The sequence below is a fragment of the Phlebotomus argentipes genome, unplaced genomic scaffold, assembly GCF_947086385.1.
Source record: "Phlebotomus argentipes unplaced genomic scaffold, Phlebotomus argentipes genome assembly contig_15, whole genome shotgun sequence".
In the NCBI taxonomy this organism is placed as follows: Eukaryota; Metazoa; Arthropoda; class Insecta; order Diptera; family Psychodidae; genus Phlebotomus; species Phlebotomus argentipes.
In genome coordinates, this window is record NW_026776181.1 from 1,407,333 (window position 1) to 1,424,948 (window position 17,616).

A 17,616-nucleotide genomic window follows, 5' to 3' on the forward strand; every position below is an offset into this window, starting at 1 on the left:
TATCCCTGACCATGCCTGTGCTCTAATCCCAGCCACGGAAGGGATAATTGATTTATTGCACATGGCCACAGTGCCAGGAAAAAGCTTTACAAAGCTCATCCAGGGACATTTTGGCATGGCACAGTTGTGAGGCTCTGTTTAATCACTTGCCGCTGTCCTAGAACTTCTGCTGGAAAGTTTTGTCGGTGTTTCACTGACTTGGCGAATGCTATATCCTTGCGAGAAGTCATATTTCAGATCCGACCAGAACTTTTGCCATTCTACGTGAAATTCCATGGTGGAAAAATACTCTTTCTCTCACTCTTCATCTGTGAATTATTAATTTGAGTTTTACTGGCTGTTCTCCCGTCCAAGAAAGCCAGCAAAGATGTTGAATAACATCTCAACCTCCTGCCAAAGCCACAGGCACAAATTTAATATTAATTATACATTTTATATGAATCCAAATGTATATAGACTTGTGAGACAAATATAATGTCTGCTTGTAGGTCGATTTACTGAGCAAATGGAGGAAGTTTAAAATATTTAGTGGTATTTCCTCATTTGTTTAATGCAAAACGGTCGCTGGTAGCAGAAAATCCCTGCGGATTTGCCAAGCTTCAACTCTCGAGAGCAAGTGAAAACCACATCAAGGTGTTCAAGATTAAGGCATTGAAAGGACAACCGAAAGGGATTAAAATTGGCGTGCAGATGGATTATCAGAGTGGGAAAAAGTCTTATCTTTCTTCACCATGAACTTCTTCTGGCACACATATCGGATTTATGTCATGCCAAAAGGAGAATATTTTTAAAGAAGCCAACAGAATATAATTCTTATTCAAAATGTTTCGTGGTTTATGGAAGACTTTGAAAACATATTTTGTTTTCCCTGATTCTTGTAAATTTATTTATGAAGTCTATTGAAACATAATTTTTCCAACCTTTCCATACTCTTCTCGATAATACAAAGAGTATAAAATGGTGGAAAATGTGAGAGGTTTGTGCAGAGAACAATTATAGAGGGGACTTAAGTAATAGCCTTCCTTCGTTCGTGTCATCATAATTCGTCCGTTTCAATTGGCGAAACGTGCTAATGTGTTTACCTTCCATTTTGAGAAAGTTGACTTTTGTAATTAAACGATAACCGTCATTTATTATTTCTTCCTTACCTTTCTTTATCTCTTCACAGGGTTGAATAATTCTGTTGCAAACGTTTTATTAATATGTATACACACATTCTTGCAATTCTCTGATACTCAATTCCGAAGTTACCTATGAAAGCTTCTCTTGTTTCGCAAATGAAATCTACCCTCTTCAGCATATGCATATAATGTTAATCCATTTCACACAACAGCATGAAAGGTCTTGGCAATATGTTCTCGAGCCAGAGAGCATTTCAATTAATCAGGTATCGATCTGGGTCAATTCTTCCGCCTCACCTGGCACCCTCATAAAATATGCAGAGGAATCAAAAAAGCTGCCAACAATGCAAAAGTCCCCCGAACATTATCCCTCGCCTTTACACACTTTGCAACTCTTCTCTCGATTGACGGCTTATCGACCTGCCTTTCTCATCAAATATTTAAGTGAAAATGTGGAAAAGGTGAGAAAAATTTGATTGGAAAAGCTAATAATTTGTCTTCCATCCGCTGTGAATTCATTAGAATTGCAGAAAGACATTTAATTATCGCATAAAGATGAATAAAATTACTTCATTTCGCGTGAATATCCATCTTTTGATCCCTTCTTGAAAGTTTTATGTATGCAAAGTAAATCTCATTTTTATCGCGGATCATCTCGCCATTGAGTATACAAGGCATTAAATTTCAGTGACTGCAGGGATAATTTTATTCAAATTTAATATATTCTCTTATGCTGGCACACGAAGCTCTTGTCTTTTCAACATTGGCGACACTTTTCAGATATGATATAAATTTTCACATTATAATTTTTCATCTTGGCAATCAGTTCTTGTTTACCATTTTATGGCATTTCAAGGCAATACAGAAGAGTGATAAGGCAAGACTTTTCAAGATATTGCGACACACTCAAGAGGAGAGAAATTATGAAAATTGCATGAAACGTGTGCTAAATATATTTCATTCTCACCTTTGGCCTTCTATGTACCTACAAAATATACATCAAAGCACTCAAGAGTCTCTCAAGTTTTCAGTGCCGTCACAGGAGTTGAATTACATATTTAAAAACTGCAGAAAATAATTTGTGGCATATAGTGATTATATTTCTATGTCCTTTCCAAAGCTCTGTGCTGAACCCTTTTTCTCGCATACGAGAGTAACATATAAATATTTAATTGGACTTAATTGATCGACGACAAGCAACCCTCTGTTATATGTGTGTTCATTGTCTTCCATGCAGCGGAAAAAAAATATTTTCACGATCCATTTCCCAGACTTTTTATATGCTCTCCAAACCCCCTCGTAAATAGGCTTTTTCACCCCTCTTCATCCGCCCACCCTCATCACCATCAATTGGCAATGTAAATTACTATGTGCGTGAATGGATTGAATTACATTTTCAGAGATATGGAATGCCGACTCTCCCTCTCTTTCATTGTGAATAATAAATTATGCGAAATTACAATCTTATTGATGATGGGTGCACATAAAAAAGGTGGGAAGGTGGGTGGCGTTACGGTGGGAGGCACAGAATTCCGATTTGATTCCCCGCACCCGCGTCAAGCAGTGTTATATGGATTTGATTGTGCTATGTGGAAACTTGAGAAAATATTGAGATCATTTTCTCACCCACGCCAAGATTGGATGATATAACTGTGCGATTATGTAAGAAATGCTTGTATGTTTTATTCATTTCTTCTTTCCTGGATGGGAAATTCTAAACTACTCACAACCTTTGGAGGACAATCTTAATGCTCATGACAATAAATATTAAGATAAAAATTGAGTATAGATAAACCTCAATGTCAAGATGAACAGAAATCAAATTCTTCGCCCCGCATTTAAATTGATCCAGACATTAGATCAATTTATATCTGTCTATGATATTTTATACTCCTCAGCCTCTTGGATCTGTATTCTCCATTAAAGATGAATTCCTCTGAGAAATGAAGGGAGAGGTGGAAAAATAAGACTGAGAAATTGTTTAGATAACGATACTCAATATGCAAGAAGAATCATATTCCAATAATTCTAATGATTTCATTGTGTACTTAATTGCGTGCCCTAAGAATTCTTCCTGATTTTGAACCTTAAAGTTAATTACACCTCTCATGAACAAGTTTTCAGATCGGTCCGTTTTTGTAATACAGACTATACTTTTGTAACAGTCAACCAGACAACCAGATAATCTCTAAACTGCGTCATCTAAAGATCTGTTCTCGACTCTGTCCAACTCTGAGCAAAATGAAAAAATATTCAGTGTCATTCATGCATTCAACAGATAAAGGTAAATAGAAATGAACAAATTTGGATTTGCGTGGGCGAAGAAAAAGTCCTCTATTGTCAGAATCAGGACAAGAGGGAGAGTGGATCTGTTGGAGAAAAGAGTGATTCAGGGAAAAATGCGGGAAATCTGACTCGCTGCGTGGAATGGAGCTGAAGAGGGTTTGAGGGTGAAACCCGAACAAGAGAGAATTATTTATGCGGCGGAAGAGAAAAAGTCGAGCGACGAAAAAGTGTACTTAAAAAGCTCGAGCTCTCGTTTGCTTAACCACCTGCCCCTATTATTAACGTGTGGCCATTAAATTTTCATGGCAGCAGGATCTGGAAAGGACCTCTCGTCTCACTCTCCCGAAAAGGCACTCCATCGAGTCCGCCCTCGATGGTGATATTGATTCTCATTAAGCAAACAAAATACGGTCGTGAGGTGGAAGGAAATGTGATGGAGCGACAATAGAAGAACGCCTGAAGGCAGTCAACTTCTTTCGGTCTCCACAAAGCGTGGTTTATCCCATTTTTTCTCTAACATGATACATCCTTTCTTGCTCCACGGCTAATCTTGATTATCTTCCGGGGAAGGAAACTTTCACTCATCCTTGAAACTGATCATTGTAGACCCACTGAGTGCTAAGCATCACTTAGTTCGATCAACACGCTTGAGGATACGGATTTTAATTAGCTCCTGGTCTGAGGAACTAAAAAGTTTTCCTCAAATGCTTTTGTTCGGTGAAGAAAAAATATCGCCGCGAAGCATAAAAGTACAAGTTTGTTGATAAAACGTGCTGAGATGTAGAAAAATATAGCCTGAAAAGTTCCTTATATCCATTATAACGGTGTAAAATTTTTCTTATACATGTCAATTGTTCAGAACTACAATGAGAAAAGTTTGTAATATTAACATGAGGAAATCGGGAAATTTTGTCGGAAGTTTTGCCACTTAATGTGAAATATGTAGACAAAAATTTAGAAGCAAAAACGGTTTAGACACACTAACTAAACTGTGTTTCTAGTCAAATGCAGAAAAGTATTGAGTATTTATCACCATAATTTCTTACACGTCAATGGAAGCAAGAAGAATTTCACCCTCGGTTTCACTTTCCATTCCAACATTCTGAATAATGGAAGTTTATACGCTACTTGATTCGGGAAACGAAATGTAATTTTTACTGTGAGTGTCTGGAAAATGGGAGCAAAAAAGGGGTGAAGAGAATGAAAGAAGAACAAATACAGCAATGTTTCTACAAAGTCTAAATCAGGATCTACAAACGTTGTAACTCAATCAACATTCACGAGCTCCGGCAGACTTTCAGTCAGATTCTATGTACTTAAATACATATCAAGAAAAGATTCACATGGTAAATAATGTGCTTTAGAAGTTCTATGTGAGAGAAAATTGCAGAAATAACCATTTTTAGATTAGTTGACTGCTTTCGAGAGGCAAATTTCAAGATGCTTTTTATTTATACTTCTGATTTAATTGAAATTCTGATTCAGGGATTTTCCACTGCGATTTTTCACGCATCGAATATCTGAACTTATCCATGGATGCCTATTCAGTCTTATGAGACTCTGGAAGAGGCGAAAAAAGCACAACTTTGCTCACTTTTTGCCCTGAAGAAGTCAATGTCATGAGCATTTCGCAGGGTGAATGTCAGGGGTTGTTTGCTCAATGCTGGGGAGATATGATAAATCTTGATTAACCGAAAATCCCAGAGATATGAACTTGTGCGTGTTTGACATTAATTAGTTTTGGGGTGGCGTTCTTGGTTGCACGACTTGAGCCGCATGGCAAATCCCTTTAAACAACACTACAAAACAAACACAAACCCATCCCCAAAATCTGGGGAGAGATAAAGAATTTCCGCCATTTTTTGGACTCCCTTGCAAAATTCAATTAAAATAATGACATCTTTTATTAATATATTAATCAGCGCTTCTATGATGAACTTCATGTTCGACTAAACAAATCACTGAACGTTAATTCTCTACATAAAAGCTACAAATGATACTGTAAAAATGTGATTCAATGCTGAGTTATAGCAATAAAATTTTACAACACACTTTTAAACCTTTCCGATGTCGCTTTTCTCAGTGAGTGAGAAATTTATGGCGCGAATATTGGATTTTCGACGTGAGCTTTCTTTTACCATGTCTCGATTAAATCAACTGTGAAATTTCTAATCAAAATGTTAGACAACAGATATCTTCTTCGGCAGTGGGGATTTGTTGAAGGGAACAGAAGAAACTCGGGCAGATGTGAGAAGGTGTTAAGATGAAATATGGCAAGGAATAAAGTGTCACTGATAATATTCTTTCACATCAATTTATTGGGGCACTTTTTGGTTGCAAAAAGGGGATAAGTTTTTTGTCTCCTCCCCTCTTCAATCGCTTTTGTGCCCACCCTCTCACTCAGGAGATGGGAAATTTTGGATTTGGATCCTCTTTTGTGAGTCTCTTTGTGTTTGAATTTCGCTGTTGGGCAAAAAGTGAAATGGATTTTCTGTATCACGATGAAATGTGATGTGAGACAAAAGGTACAACAAGTATCGCAAGTCTGCGTATCGTATAATGTTGGGAGAGAAAATGACACACACAGAGTGATAAATTGTTCAATTTAAGGATAAATATCATGTCAATTGCAGCATGTTCCCTCCCTCAACAAGTCTGCACACCTTTCAGCTCTTGAGTCTCGACCCAAACGGAGTTGAAGAGAAAAAACACAGTCACTAATTTGCCATATATATATATATATATATATATATATATATATAACTTCTTGCTTATCAATTTAAGCTTTGGCTTGTGCTTATAGATCAGAAACAATATCGATAGACCAGTAACATAGGTGCAAAATACAAACAGTATTTTCCGTATTATACCTGTAATTTAATACAAATCACAATTGCATTAGAGGTAAATCACAACCGCACTCAAATGCAACACAGCTTAATCATGCCTCTGGGAAACTGTTTAGGCTCATTCTCCATCCTGCATTATCCTTAATTTATCCAATGCCAATCAATGAAATCCACCCACCTTCAGTCCTATGGAAATCCCGAAACTAGGTCAGTGAATTTTCCGTTTGATACTTCATCCTTCCTTTTGCGGAGGCGGCTTCTCGGGAGCTCCCTAATTATACTGATGTTGCTAAATTTCCCACAATACACTAACATCCACCATGGAGATACGTGTGGTGTCTTTAAGGGGAGAATATGTTTCCAACGAAATTACGAAAATTGCTCTTGCAATTTGCTATGTTCATTGTGAGTAATGACATAATTCCCATTGTCGACAAGGAAATTCATTAAAATTGAGGATTTAATGAGTGTAAGAATATTTCATGAAGCGTATAAATATTTGATTTTTGGTATCTTTAAAATAACATGTAAAACCAAGTATAAAATAAGTAATGTTTCATTTGCGAAATTAGATTTATTACTATCTGTGTACCTAACACGGAAGTGCAATTATATCGGCAATTATCTACTTTACCAACTGCTGTACCTGTTCATATTGTCCGATCAAATTAAATATGTGTATGTTGTTTGAACAAATGTTGGAGGTATTCGTAATACCAAAGTATTTGAGCGTTATTTCAGATTAATCGATTAGAAGGCATTAAATTTAATGCAATATAATAATAGTAGAGCATCATGCGAACAGATTCAGCCTTCAATACTTTACTTTGTATTTTCTCATCACTATCTTTCACGCAATTTTTCTGGCTTACATATAAATGATGCAAAATGCGATAAATTTACACATAACAGTCTTTGGGTGGCTTAAAACATGGCATCACGAGCACATGCTCACCGAAAGCTACTATTCAGTGTCTCACCCAGTGAATAAAACTTACAGTCAAGTGCTGTGACAGGAAAATAAGTTGTGAAATTTTTTTTCCACCAACATCGCTTTTCTTCTCAACTGAAATATATGTCTGTTTGCATGTGTGACTAAAGGGAAATTTTTTAACATGTAAATTCTCTCTTCATTTTCCACCCCTTTCTGCACGCCACAACACCTTTTGCATACATCTTTCGCGAGGTGGAATCCTTGAACCCTCCTGGCAAACATTATTCTTTCTCGCATTCATCTCGCAACCACAAATGTCGGTCTTTTGCCATCATCACGCACATTTTCACGCAAAGAGGAAGTTGGAGGGTGGAACCAGAGGCAAAAATGTCTCTCTTTGCAGAGCCACTGTGTCGTCCTGGAGCTCTCTGCCATCCGACATGACAATATAATGAAGGTCTGAAGACTATAACTGAGAGTCCTTGTGCCATTAGCGTGCTGTTTTGCACAAGAAAATAATAAATTGTTCTCAAATTTTGATGAAGGGCACAAAATCGATGGTCGCACGAGCATTTGAGTGAAATTACCATTTACATTGTGACAAGAGCGTCTCCAGGATCCCTGCTCATTTTCTCCAGACGAGAAAAAAGGCGAGAAGATTCAGAGGAAAATAATGAATCATTAACGTTGAGCTCTGAACACGCTGTGCAGGGGGTGGAGAGCACCATTGCCTTTCTTGAGCTCCTAAGAGACGCTTCGGAGCGTGTCATGCTTAACCCTTTTCATAAATAAATGACAAGGTTTAATCAATCAAAACTCCTCGAAATGTACACCACTTTTTCACACTCCCGAACCCTAGTTTTATCGCACTTCCCACTCACTGACTCTCCATTGATTTTTAAGGAGGACAAAGGGTGAAAATTTCGTAACAAATATCCTGATAATTTCGTGACAATTTTCATTTAGACACTTGATATTCTTTCGGGGGGAAACTGAAATCAGTGAAAAATGGGGAAAATTGTATTCAAGAGATTGTGGTTTCATATAAAAGTTGTTTGACTTTTATGGGAAGATCTTGATTATTGGATGTAAAGCGATATGCAAAACTTGGGGTCGTGAAAAACATTATACCGGAGCTTTTCTTATCTCTCTGTTAGAGACAGAAGTGTGAATGGCATTTGATTATGGCCTTTTTAATATACGTATCAGGTATTTCTTATGATTCTGATATTTAAACATAGCTTGATGAAGTGATGAAGTTTATAACCATCCATTTGAAAATTTACATAACACTTCCAAGAGTCTGACAACCTCTTCGTTCGGGAGACGCTCTAAACTTTGTGGAGGGCTTTAAAGGTTTGGTGGTTTTAATGAAAAGTGCGGTGTGACCTTTTGAGGTTAATGTGACGAGGCAACACCTTCAGAATCTCCTGAATTCCTGTGGAATATCTCATGGGAGTGTGAAGGAAAAGCGAGTCAATATTGGAATAGTTGTGTAATTGTTCACAACACCGTTTAGTGGGGATTTCTGCATTTTACACCTTCACGCTATTTGAGCAATCTTTTCACTCCAGTTGAGCTCAAATCTCTCGTGAGAAGAGCTTAGGTCTGTCTGCTCATCAGATACCGAAATGCTACCTATTTTTACCGCCATCTCAAGTACACACAGAATATGAGCTTTTTTACTACATGTTTGTCTGCTCACTTGAAGATCAAAATAATGTATTTTCTTCTCCATCGACAAATGCATTTCCTTTCATCTGCACGATTGCCTCAATGATTGAGGATGAGATTGAGGAAATTGGCTATATTGAGAAGGGGAAGTGCAAATGAATTCTCTTGAATGTAACCATATTTCCTTGCATATATCTGATGAGATGAGCTTCTTGTACACTCAATTCGACTCTGCCATCCGCAAAGTACACAAAAGAGACGCTCGAGCTCTGTATATTTATTTTCTCTCACACTTCCTGCTTGAGCTTTTGAGGGAAAAGAACAATGTTTGAATAGGACAATAACTTATTCCACTCGCAGAGCGCGCCTGAGAGCCCACTTCATAAATAGGAGAGTTTAATTATGGAATACGCGGAATTTATGGTCTCGCCCCAAAATTAGCATTGAGTATAGGAAACACTCACTAAATTATTTCCACAATTTACTGTCAGGGCTTTCGGTGTGAGTGGAAAGGTATGTAATATATAAACATTGGAAAGTTTAGTTGACGGAAGGAAGGCGAGAGAACAAAGATTGTGAAGAAATGTGTAGTTTACAGCTCAATATACAAGCACAAAGTACATGTATGGCTTTTGGCAAAAATATTAATTTTAATCTCTACAGATTAGCAGGTATTGTGAGAGTAACTTGTAAACGTGTTCATGGCTATAAGCTGGCTCAGCAGTGCTTTCAGTTTCTAGAATTTTGCTACAACTTTACTACCTCATATGTAGGAGCTTATTGTCCATGTCGTTGGCTAAGTCGTCCGTTATCACATTTGCATTTAAAATATGTATGACTGTTGCACTTTGTTTGCAATTTAAATAACAGAATATAAATATGATAGTGAATAAAAAAAACCCCGACAATCTGAAATGTCAGTTCGTTTTTTTTTTTATTTTTCAATCAGTTTCATTGAATCCAAATGCTGGAAATTGCTGGAGTGGTAAACAATTAAATGAAGTGCTCCTCGACTTGCAAAGATGCATACGCTTCCTCATTGTGAGCGTGTCTTCTTATAACTCTATAATTAAGTTATTATCGATATTATGAGGAAGGAAACTGTCTATTGAAGAGGGAAAAGATTTTTACAGAAACTTCAATGAAATTTCATACTTTACAATATAGAGAAACCTCAATCCCTTTTCCTATCTGACACGAAGAAATCCCGATGCTTTGTGATAAAGAAAAATTTCCAATTCAATTTTACGTTAATCTAAAACAGTGAATGGGCGTTAAATTTGACTCTGTGGTTTTTCTCTGTAGCAAACCAACCCCTCGTTGGGAGCTTTTCACAACAGATAAACACCCATAAACAATGTTGTGGCGAAATAAAATAAGCTTGAATGAGGGATTTCTACTCTTGTGCTAAAATCCCTTGACAAAGCCAAAGATTTCAATCTCTTGAATCAATTTTTGGGCAACTTCAGTGATTTTGCTGAAAAGTTCCTCACCCGAGGCTTATCTTTTTCGGTCCCTTTTGTGAAAATTTCTTTTCACGATGACATGACTTGTAATTAAAAAAAAAATACAACAATGAAGAGAGACATTAAGAAATAAAAATTCTGTTTTGGATTGAGGATCTGCAGTTCTGACATGTGCGACAGTAAATAAGTGTGCATGATGTAAAATAATACTTTATTAGCTCCTTGTAAATTCACGATGAAAATATGGTATTCTAGTGTTTCTCAGCAAACACAATATGACCTATTTTGCAGAGAAATGTGATATGCATATTTCAAACAATTCTCTGCATTTTTCAATTTAAGAGGAAATTGTGGCACGTCTCCTTATGAAGATAAACTATAAATCGTGAGTAGTGAATTACTTAACTAAAGTTATCAATAAATGATTTTAACTCACAAGTGAATTGAATTTAAACTTAGTTCATGCAATAAATTGTCAAAATAAATGTGTAAGTAAGAGTTTGTCAGTGTCATTCGCGTGTATTCCAACATTAACATATTTGACAATGTCCAGCAAATACACTTAAATAATTCAAACACGTTGAGTGTCAATTTTAATCCCATTGTAATGCATTTACTATGTTGTGATTTTCCATTTCGATGACCAACTTTTGATGATAAAGTTTCAGATGAGGACAAACTTTATCATCCCCCAATGACAAAAGTTGACATTGTTTCAAGAATTGTGATTTTCACAAAATCAAACTAAATTTTTGTTCTCTCTGACTCCTGGGAGACACACAGTAAAGCCACCATTCTATGGTGTTTTTTTCCGAAAACACCTGAGCTACCGAATAATCTCAGTGACATTCTTGAAAAACTCTTTATGTAGCTGAAATACAATTAGGGAAAAAATTTATTCTCTAGTACACGTTTATTTGCACATGATATCAACAATGTGCACATGGAGTTCTTGTGTCGTTAGTATAAATTACATGGAGTACAAAAGGCACGAAGATATACTATGTCTGGGGCTCTCAATTTCCCGTGTTTGGTGGCACTCAGTGTGCGTCTCTCTCTTGTGATATTTAAAGCCATTCCGAGGGGAGAGCAATTCATCCCCCGCCTAATCTCCCCAAAGTGAATCCCTGGGTGTAGAGAGGAAGGGTAAAATTGACAGTCTCTCTTCATACATTTCACATCTCTCAGTTTGCATGGCACGCTGAGTATCCACAATTATGTTGTACGGAGATGAAACTTTCAGCTCCTGCTTTATGACACTGCCCTTTGTCATAAATGGAAGTTTTCGGAAAATACACAGCTTAATTCACACAATACCATAATATTTTCCTTTTCATTTCAAAGCCACTGAGCGCCACAAAATAATAGCCACGTTTCAATTGCATAGATTCGTGTAATGATTACCCATGATATTTGCAAATGAGTCTCTTAAACGAGAAGTATGATGACTTTCCCTATTTGAAACTCATGACGAGGACATTGACTGCTAGAAACAATCTCTGGGCAGCGATAAGATACCTTAGAATATGGATATGTTTTCATGGAACTTTGCAGGCATTTGAAACTTCGTCTCTAATAACACATTAATGTGCTGGCTGAGGCCAAGTCTTTAAGGCATAACATCAGAACCAAGAGAGTGTATTTTGTTCTTATTAAGTTAGACGTAATACTGAAGTATCATAAATTCTACTAGTGATTTTCAATAGATATTGAACATTTCCTCCCAAAATTGCCTGACATTACAATCGCGATTTGCAATGTTGACTGTGATAAATTCGCCTTATGTGACACGATATTCGGGCGGAAGATTGCCACTTTCTGTAATATATGTATTTCATATTAAGTTCACAATTTACGGTTTATGTAGAGCATATTAATGCACGCAGGGCCGCAAGCGAGTGGAAAAAAGGCACTAAAAGAGTGTATGACACCGAAATAATTAAACGTTTATGGAAAAGGCGAGTAATTGCGTCACGCAATGAGCAAAGGGGCGTCCCGCCGCCCCTTGAGGCGTCCCTCGCGGAGCTTTTGTGGTGGAGACGCCTGGTATCCGGTTTTAATTAATAATACACCACTGAAATTTATGTAATGAGTGAGACCGGCAGCATAAAACGTCGAAATCACGTAAAGCAGTGTGCGGTTTGTTGGAACATGAAAGTATTCTGTTGTTCATGCTACACCTTTTCAGTCATGAGACGTGCGGTTTTAAAATTCAGCCTTTTCACCAGCACAAAAAGTGTGCATTGATTAATGTGTGGGTGGATTTTCTTTATCACACACAATGAGAAAATTAAATTAAACTGTCCCCTCGGAATATATACATACATATTTGGCGGGAGGGGTGAGAAATAAAAGAAAATAATCCATTTTTCTCTGTCTTTGCCTCAGAAAGGCTCTGCATTAGGGAAATTGGCTCTGGTTTTCTCGAAATATTCGGCGTTGAGAATGAAAAACGACTCCTAATCCTTACCGCGCCTCGGCAGTGAATGCTCATCATCAGGGAGAGAGAAGACAAAAGAAAAGCGAGATATCTAATGATTCGCGGTACAGAGTCTGGGCCCCAGATTACTTTCATACTCCAAAGCTCATTCCTTTGATAAATTCTCGTGGGTTTTGCTTTTATTTCTCGATCTCTCATTTTCTGCCTCGGGCTCAGTGAATCAATAATCTCTTAATTTCTCAACGCGCCTCGTAATTTATTATCCCGCAAATCTCTCACTGAAAGCTGTTTTTGTCGACTACGTGATGGAGATGCTGACTTTATTTTATAATTAAAAAATTAATAAGGTAAAAAGTGTATAAAGAGAACAGGTAGTTTTTATGACACATTTCTATTTTGTTTTATTACACAGATAATCGTGTTCGTGACTGTAATGACATTATAAGTAAAAGCAGTGAAAAATCTCCTTGTTGTGTATAAAATTAAACAATTAGATTAATATGATAATCTATAACAGCTCAATGCTTTAATTTCCCAACATTTTGTCGGCACATATCAAGAATTCGATATAATATGCAAATACTTGGAATATGTATTTCCAGGGGCATCGGCATTTCACATAATCCGCACACGAAATAACATAGAAAACATGCTTATGAAATCGTAACACAGTCAAAGAATAGATAGACATTCCACTTTGCGGGGATTTTCCGAGAGGAGCGTTCAGGAAGAGATCCTCCCAATTGATACAGTGAACATGTGATAAGTAAATTCCTCGTGTGATAGCAGGAAGAAAAGACCAATAATCTCGTTTAATCAATTTCATTTGCTTTACTATTTGAGCAAAAGATAAAAGCGATGAAGCTCTCAAATACTTCCACTCTGTAGAGAAATTCTCTCGCGCTTATTCTGACTCTGCGTTATCTTTCGTATGTGGTGGGGATTTTTGGCTCTCGGAGTGAATCTTCTCTTTGGCTCTCATTTTCCTGAAAAAGAGCCGCCGAGAGAGAATTCACCAGGTGAAATCCACTTGTTAGGAAAAGAGAGCCTTCAGTCTCAACGTGCCGCTCAAGGAATTCATACGCAAAAAGCTCTTCGCGGTGCTTTCACGGGTGAGCTTTCCTTGTCCCACGCCAGGTGAGACACCCAGAAAAGGTGTGTTTGTGTGGTGGTGCGATTTTTTGCGCTGGCATCGTTCTAATCTATCGCTTGAACACGGATATTTTGGGTGCCGCCGAAAATAATGATGTAACAAAGGGTTCTGTTTTCATGTTGACCTCACAGTCTGAACTCCCCAGAGTGTTTAGGCGCCTTTTGAAACTTAGACGCGCTTTCAAAAACTCATTAACGCGAGGGAAGAACTGCACTAATAGTGAGTTCTGGAGATGGTAAAAGTTCGGAAGTTTAGATAAAGTTAGGCTAATGTGAGTTGGCTGAATTTCGAATATTTCATGAGATATGGAAGGAGAGATCCCTTAACAGTCTATTTTTCCCCCTAAAACTTCTTAACCCTGTACAAGTCACAGAGAAAACTGCCTGCGGTCACAAGGAGGAGAGAAACTCATCTTGAATCGAACTTGAAGTCCATCCCCAACACCCCGAAAACTAAGTGAATGGCAGAGCAACTCACAAGTGCAATAAACAGAGTGAAGAAGTGTTGCTGTATGCTCTAATAAGTTATTTATGGAAATTTATTGTGTATTTTTTCGGCAAGATACTCTCCTCGCTTTGTGTACACACGACTGTTTGGATAAGAGCCGAACTCTGTGTAACTTTACAGTGAAATACAGTGGAAAAGAGCGCGCACGTTCCTCATATTTGCACACACACCTCATAACATTTCGTCGTGCGGATTTTGTCCCGTGACCTCAAAGGGAAAATTTCTGCCTGGAAAAGTGCGCTAGAAAATTGTGTACTGGAGTGTCTATTCCATGATAATGAACAGCGTAGGAACTTTCTTTTGCGCACAGGTAAATAAATCGTCAAAAAATTCTCATTAGAGAGAAAATGTGACTTTAATGTCTATATTTTTACCATGGGGGCGAGAGAGAAAGAGATAGATCGTTTTCGAATAACATGACAATTTATTTGCGTGAGTTTTCAAGCAAATATATTATCATGACGAAAATGTTGATTGAAGTTCATCTCTCTTGTAGTGTAGATAAGAACGAAATACATACATACATAATCCGAAAGACAATAGAATTAGTAAAAATTCTATTGGCGCGTTTAAGCATAAAAATCCGATATTATTATGTCTGTCATTATTTTCCGTGCCATATAAATTCAGTTGAATTGATGAAAATTTCATCTGAATTTATCTGAAAATATGACTAATTTGGAAATTATCCGAAATGAATCACTGCAGGAATCCGGTGATTATTTAGAGAAATTTCCTCGCATACCCGTTGCAAAGTGATGTGTGCTTTCAATAGCGCATATGTTTCAAATGTTGGAACAATAACATCAAAATTGGTTAATGAGAGCATTATTGTGAAAATGCTACACATTTGTTGATTTAATTGAGCACTTCTCTCGCACACGATATTATTAATAGAACATACAAATCATCACTTACAGATGATGAAAAAAAAGCATTGATGGAAGTACGAATTGTCTTTCGACGAATTCTTTATCGATATTGAAAGAATTTCCCAAGCAATTGAAATACACTCTAATTTCCGCAATGAAAGAATTGTGCTGAAGGAATTTCTGTGTACCTTTGCTATGCTGTAGCGTATCTCTGTGGGGAATCTGGTCTAAATTAAAATAAATTTCAATATCATAATGTAAATATGAGAGGAGGAATCTCATATTTTTTTAAGCACAGCTCTGGGAGGCAGGAAAGAAAGTTTCCCCAGTGCGGGAAAAGATGGAAATGCTTGGACGATTCCCGAGCGTGGGAGTGGAAGTGAAGAGGCGAGAGGACTCTTGAAATATTCAAGCATTGTGAGTTCTCCTTGAACGTGTTGGAATCCATAAAGTTACAGTAGAACTTGAAGATGATATCGATTATATGATTAGGAGGGAAATTCGGGTTTTCCTCTGTGACATTGAGGAAATTCACTTACACCACTTGACCTGTTGTTCGATTTCAATTTATAATCATGAAAAGCCATTAGTGGTGCAAGCACGGGAATTGTTGCATTTCTATTGTTAAGAGCTAAGTTGGGAATTTGAATAATTTTCACCGTAGATTCTCTAAAAAATACTTGCAAACGAAAAATGTTTAAAATGCGAAAGGTATTTTTTTTCTCAGTGGACACGTTCAGAAATTTCTTTGTGTAGTGCTATATAAGACAATGCCAAAGTTCCATTTTTCAGTTCATTACAGCTTGAGAAGAGAATTGATAGCAACATGTACGGTGCATTCTATCTTTTGTGCATTAGTCTAACTTTTTTAGATGTTGCCGAACCGAAGTCTAATATCAGAAACAAATATTTCGTTGAGGATAAAGAGTTTCCCTACCACGTGTTTTTGAAAGCTCGACAGACAGAATGCGCTCCTGATAAAATCTCCTGTGGTGGCTTCATCGTGAGTTCTCACTGGGTAATGACGGCTGCTCAGTGTATCTACAGAAAGGATGCATCAGACTTGCATATAATTGCTGGATCTAAATATCCTGCGAATGGAACTGTCTACGGAGTGTCTGCTCTGTTTCCTCACCCGAACTACAATCGATGGATTCGAGACAACGATATTGGTCTAATGAAGACCTCAGAGAAAATCGTAGAGACTAATCTTGTTCGTCCGATCACTCTTGGCTACGATTATCTTGTAGGCCACATGAATTGCGTTGCAACTGGGTTGGGTCCTAACTCAGATGTTCTCAAATGGATTGAAGTAGAAACTGTAACTAATGCTCAATGCGAGCTGGCATTACACCAAGACAATCACCCATTTATAACGATAAGGAAGGTGTGCACTAAGGGAAGACATTTAGTAGGACCTGCCCAGCGTGATTCTGGTGGTGCTCTTGTGGTAGCAGATCAGGCCGTTGGAATCATTTCGTGGGGAGATTATTTCGAATGTGGTAAACCTGATGCTTATGAAAGGATTTCTTCGCATAAAACATGGATCACCAATACAATGTCCAGCATGTAAAACTAATATGTAGTGCTTGGATGAAAAGGGGTAATATATAATAACCTTTAACTTTTGAATAAACAATATGGCATTCAAAAATATGTTTTTCATTTACGGAAAAAGTATCGCGTTATAAAAGTGTTTTGTGGATCTAGTATCAATCAATGAAGAACAATTTATCAGCGAAATATATTGAAAATGATTATAATATTAAAGAGAATTTCTAGGAAGCAAAACAATATGCATTCAATTCAATCTTACTTTATTTCTGCAAAGCGTATTTATATACATAATACGGTTACTGAGATGAGATTAAAAAAAAAAACTTCTTCTACTCTAAAACCAATGAACAATACATGAAAGATTGTTTGAAAGTTTTGAATAATACATCTCAACTTTAAAAGTATTTACCTCATTAATGGGTGCTCATGTACATCTTTTCCCCTTCATCTTTAATGCACACCTCAAAGTGGTTGGAAAAACATGGGTAAAAGGGGTAAAATATTTTAATATTTCAGGCAATAATCTGCGTGAATATCATGAACTAATTGTCTGCTTCATTCTTAATGAATATTCTTGAGAAATTAAAATTAATGTAACTTGAGAAAATGTCAAGGGAGCAAGAAGGGTGGTTGAGACACATTTATTACAGTGAAATTTCTCACTCCTAAATTTGTATCTCTGCCATATTTCACAACTGTGTAACGAGGGTTGAATAGTGAAGGTTTGAGAAGTTGCCAGACGTAAATATAGTCGAGA

The 17,616-nt window shown here is 37.1% G+C and overlaps 2 protein-coding genes across 6 annotated transcripts in view; both read left to right on the forward strand.

The window, feature by feature from the left end:
* The window catches only part of LOC132261876 (protein qui-1), a 41,574-nt gene that overhangs the window by 1,961 nt on the left and 21,997 nt on the right, over nucleotides 1-17,616 (forward strand). For 2 of the 5 annotated variants that reach the window (XM_059760898.1, XM_059760894.1), the window contains exon 1: nucleotides 13,882-14,740. The exons of 2 other annotated variants lie outside the window; for them this stretch is intronic. The gene's annotated coding sequence lies outside the window, so the exon portion shown is untranslated. Of the gene's footprint in view, nucleotides 1-13,881; nucleotides 14,741-17,616 lie in introns of those variants that run through there. One more of the 5 variants, XM_059760895.1, reaches the window with a different exon arrangement.
* Nucleotides 16,324-16,875, forward strand: LOC132263483 (chymotrypsin-2-like). The gene has a single exon (XM_059763266.1). It carries the CDS (start codon nucleotides 16,324-16,326, stop codon nucleotides 16,873-16,875), a length of 552 nt encoding a protein of 183 aa, XP_059619249.1.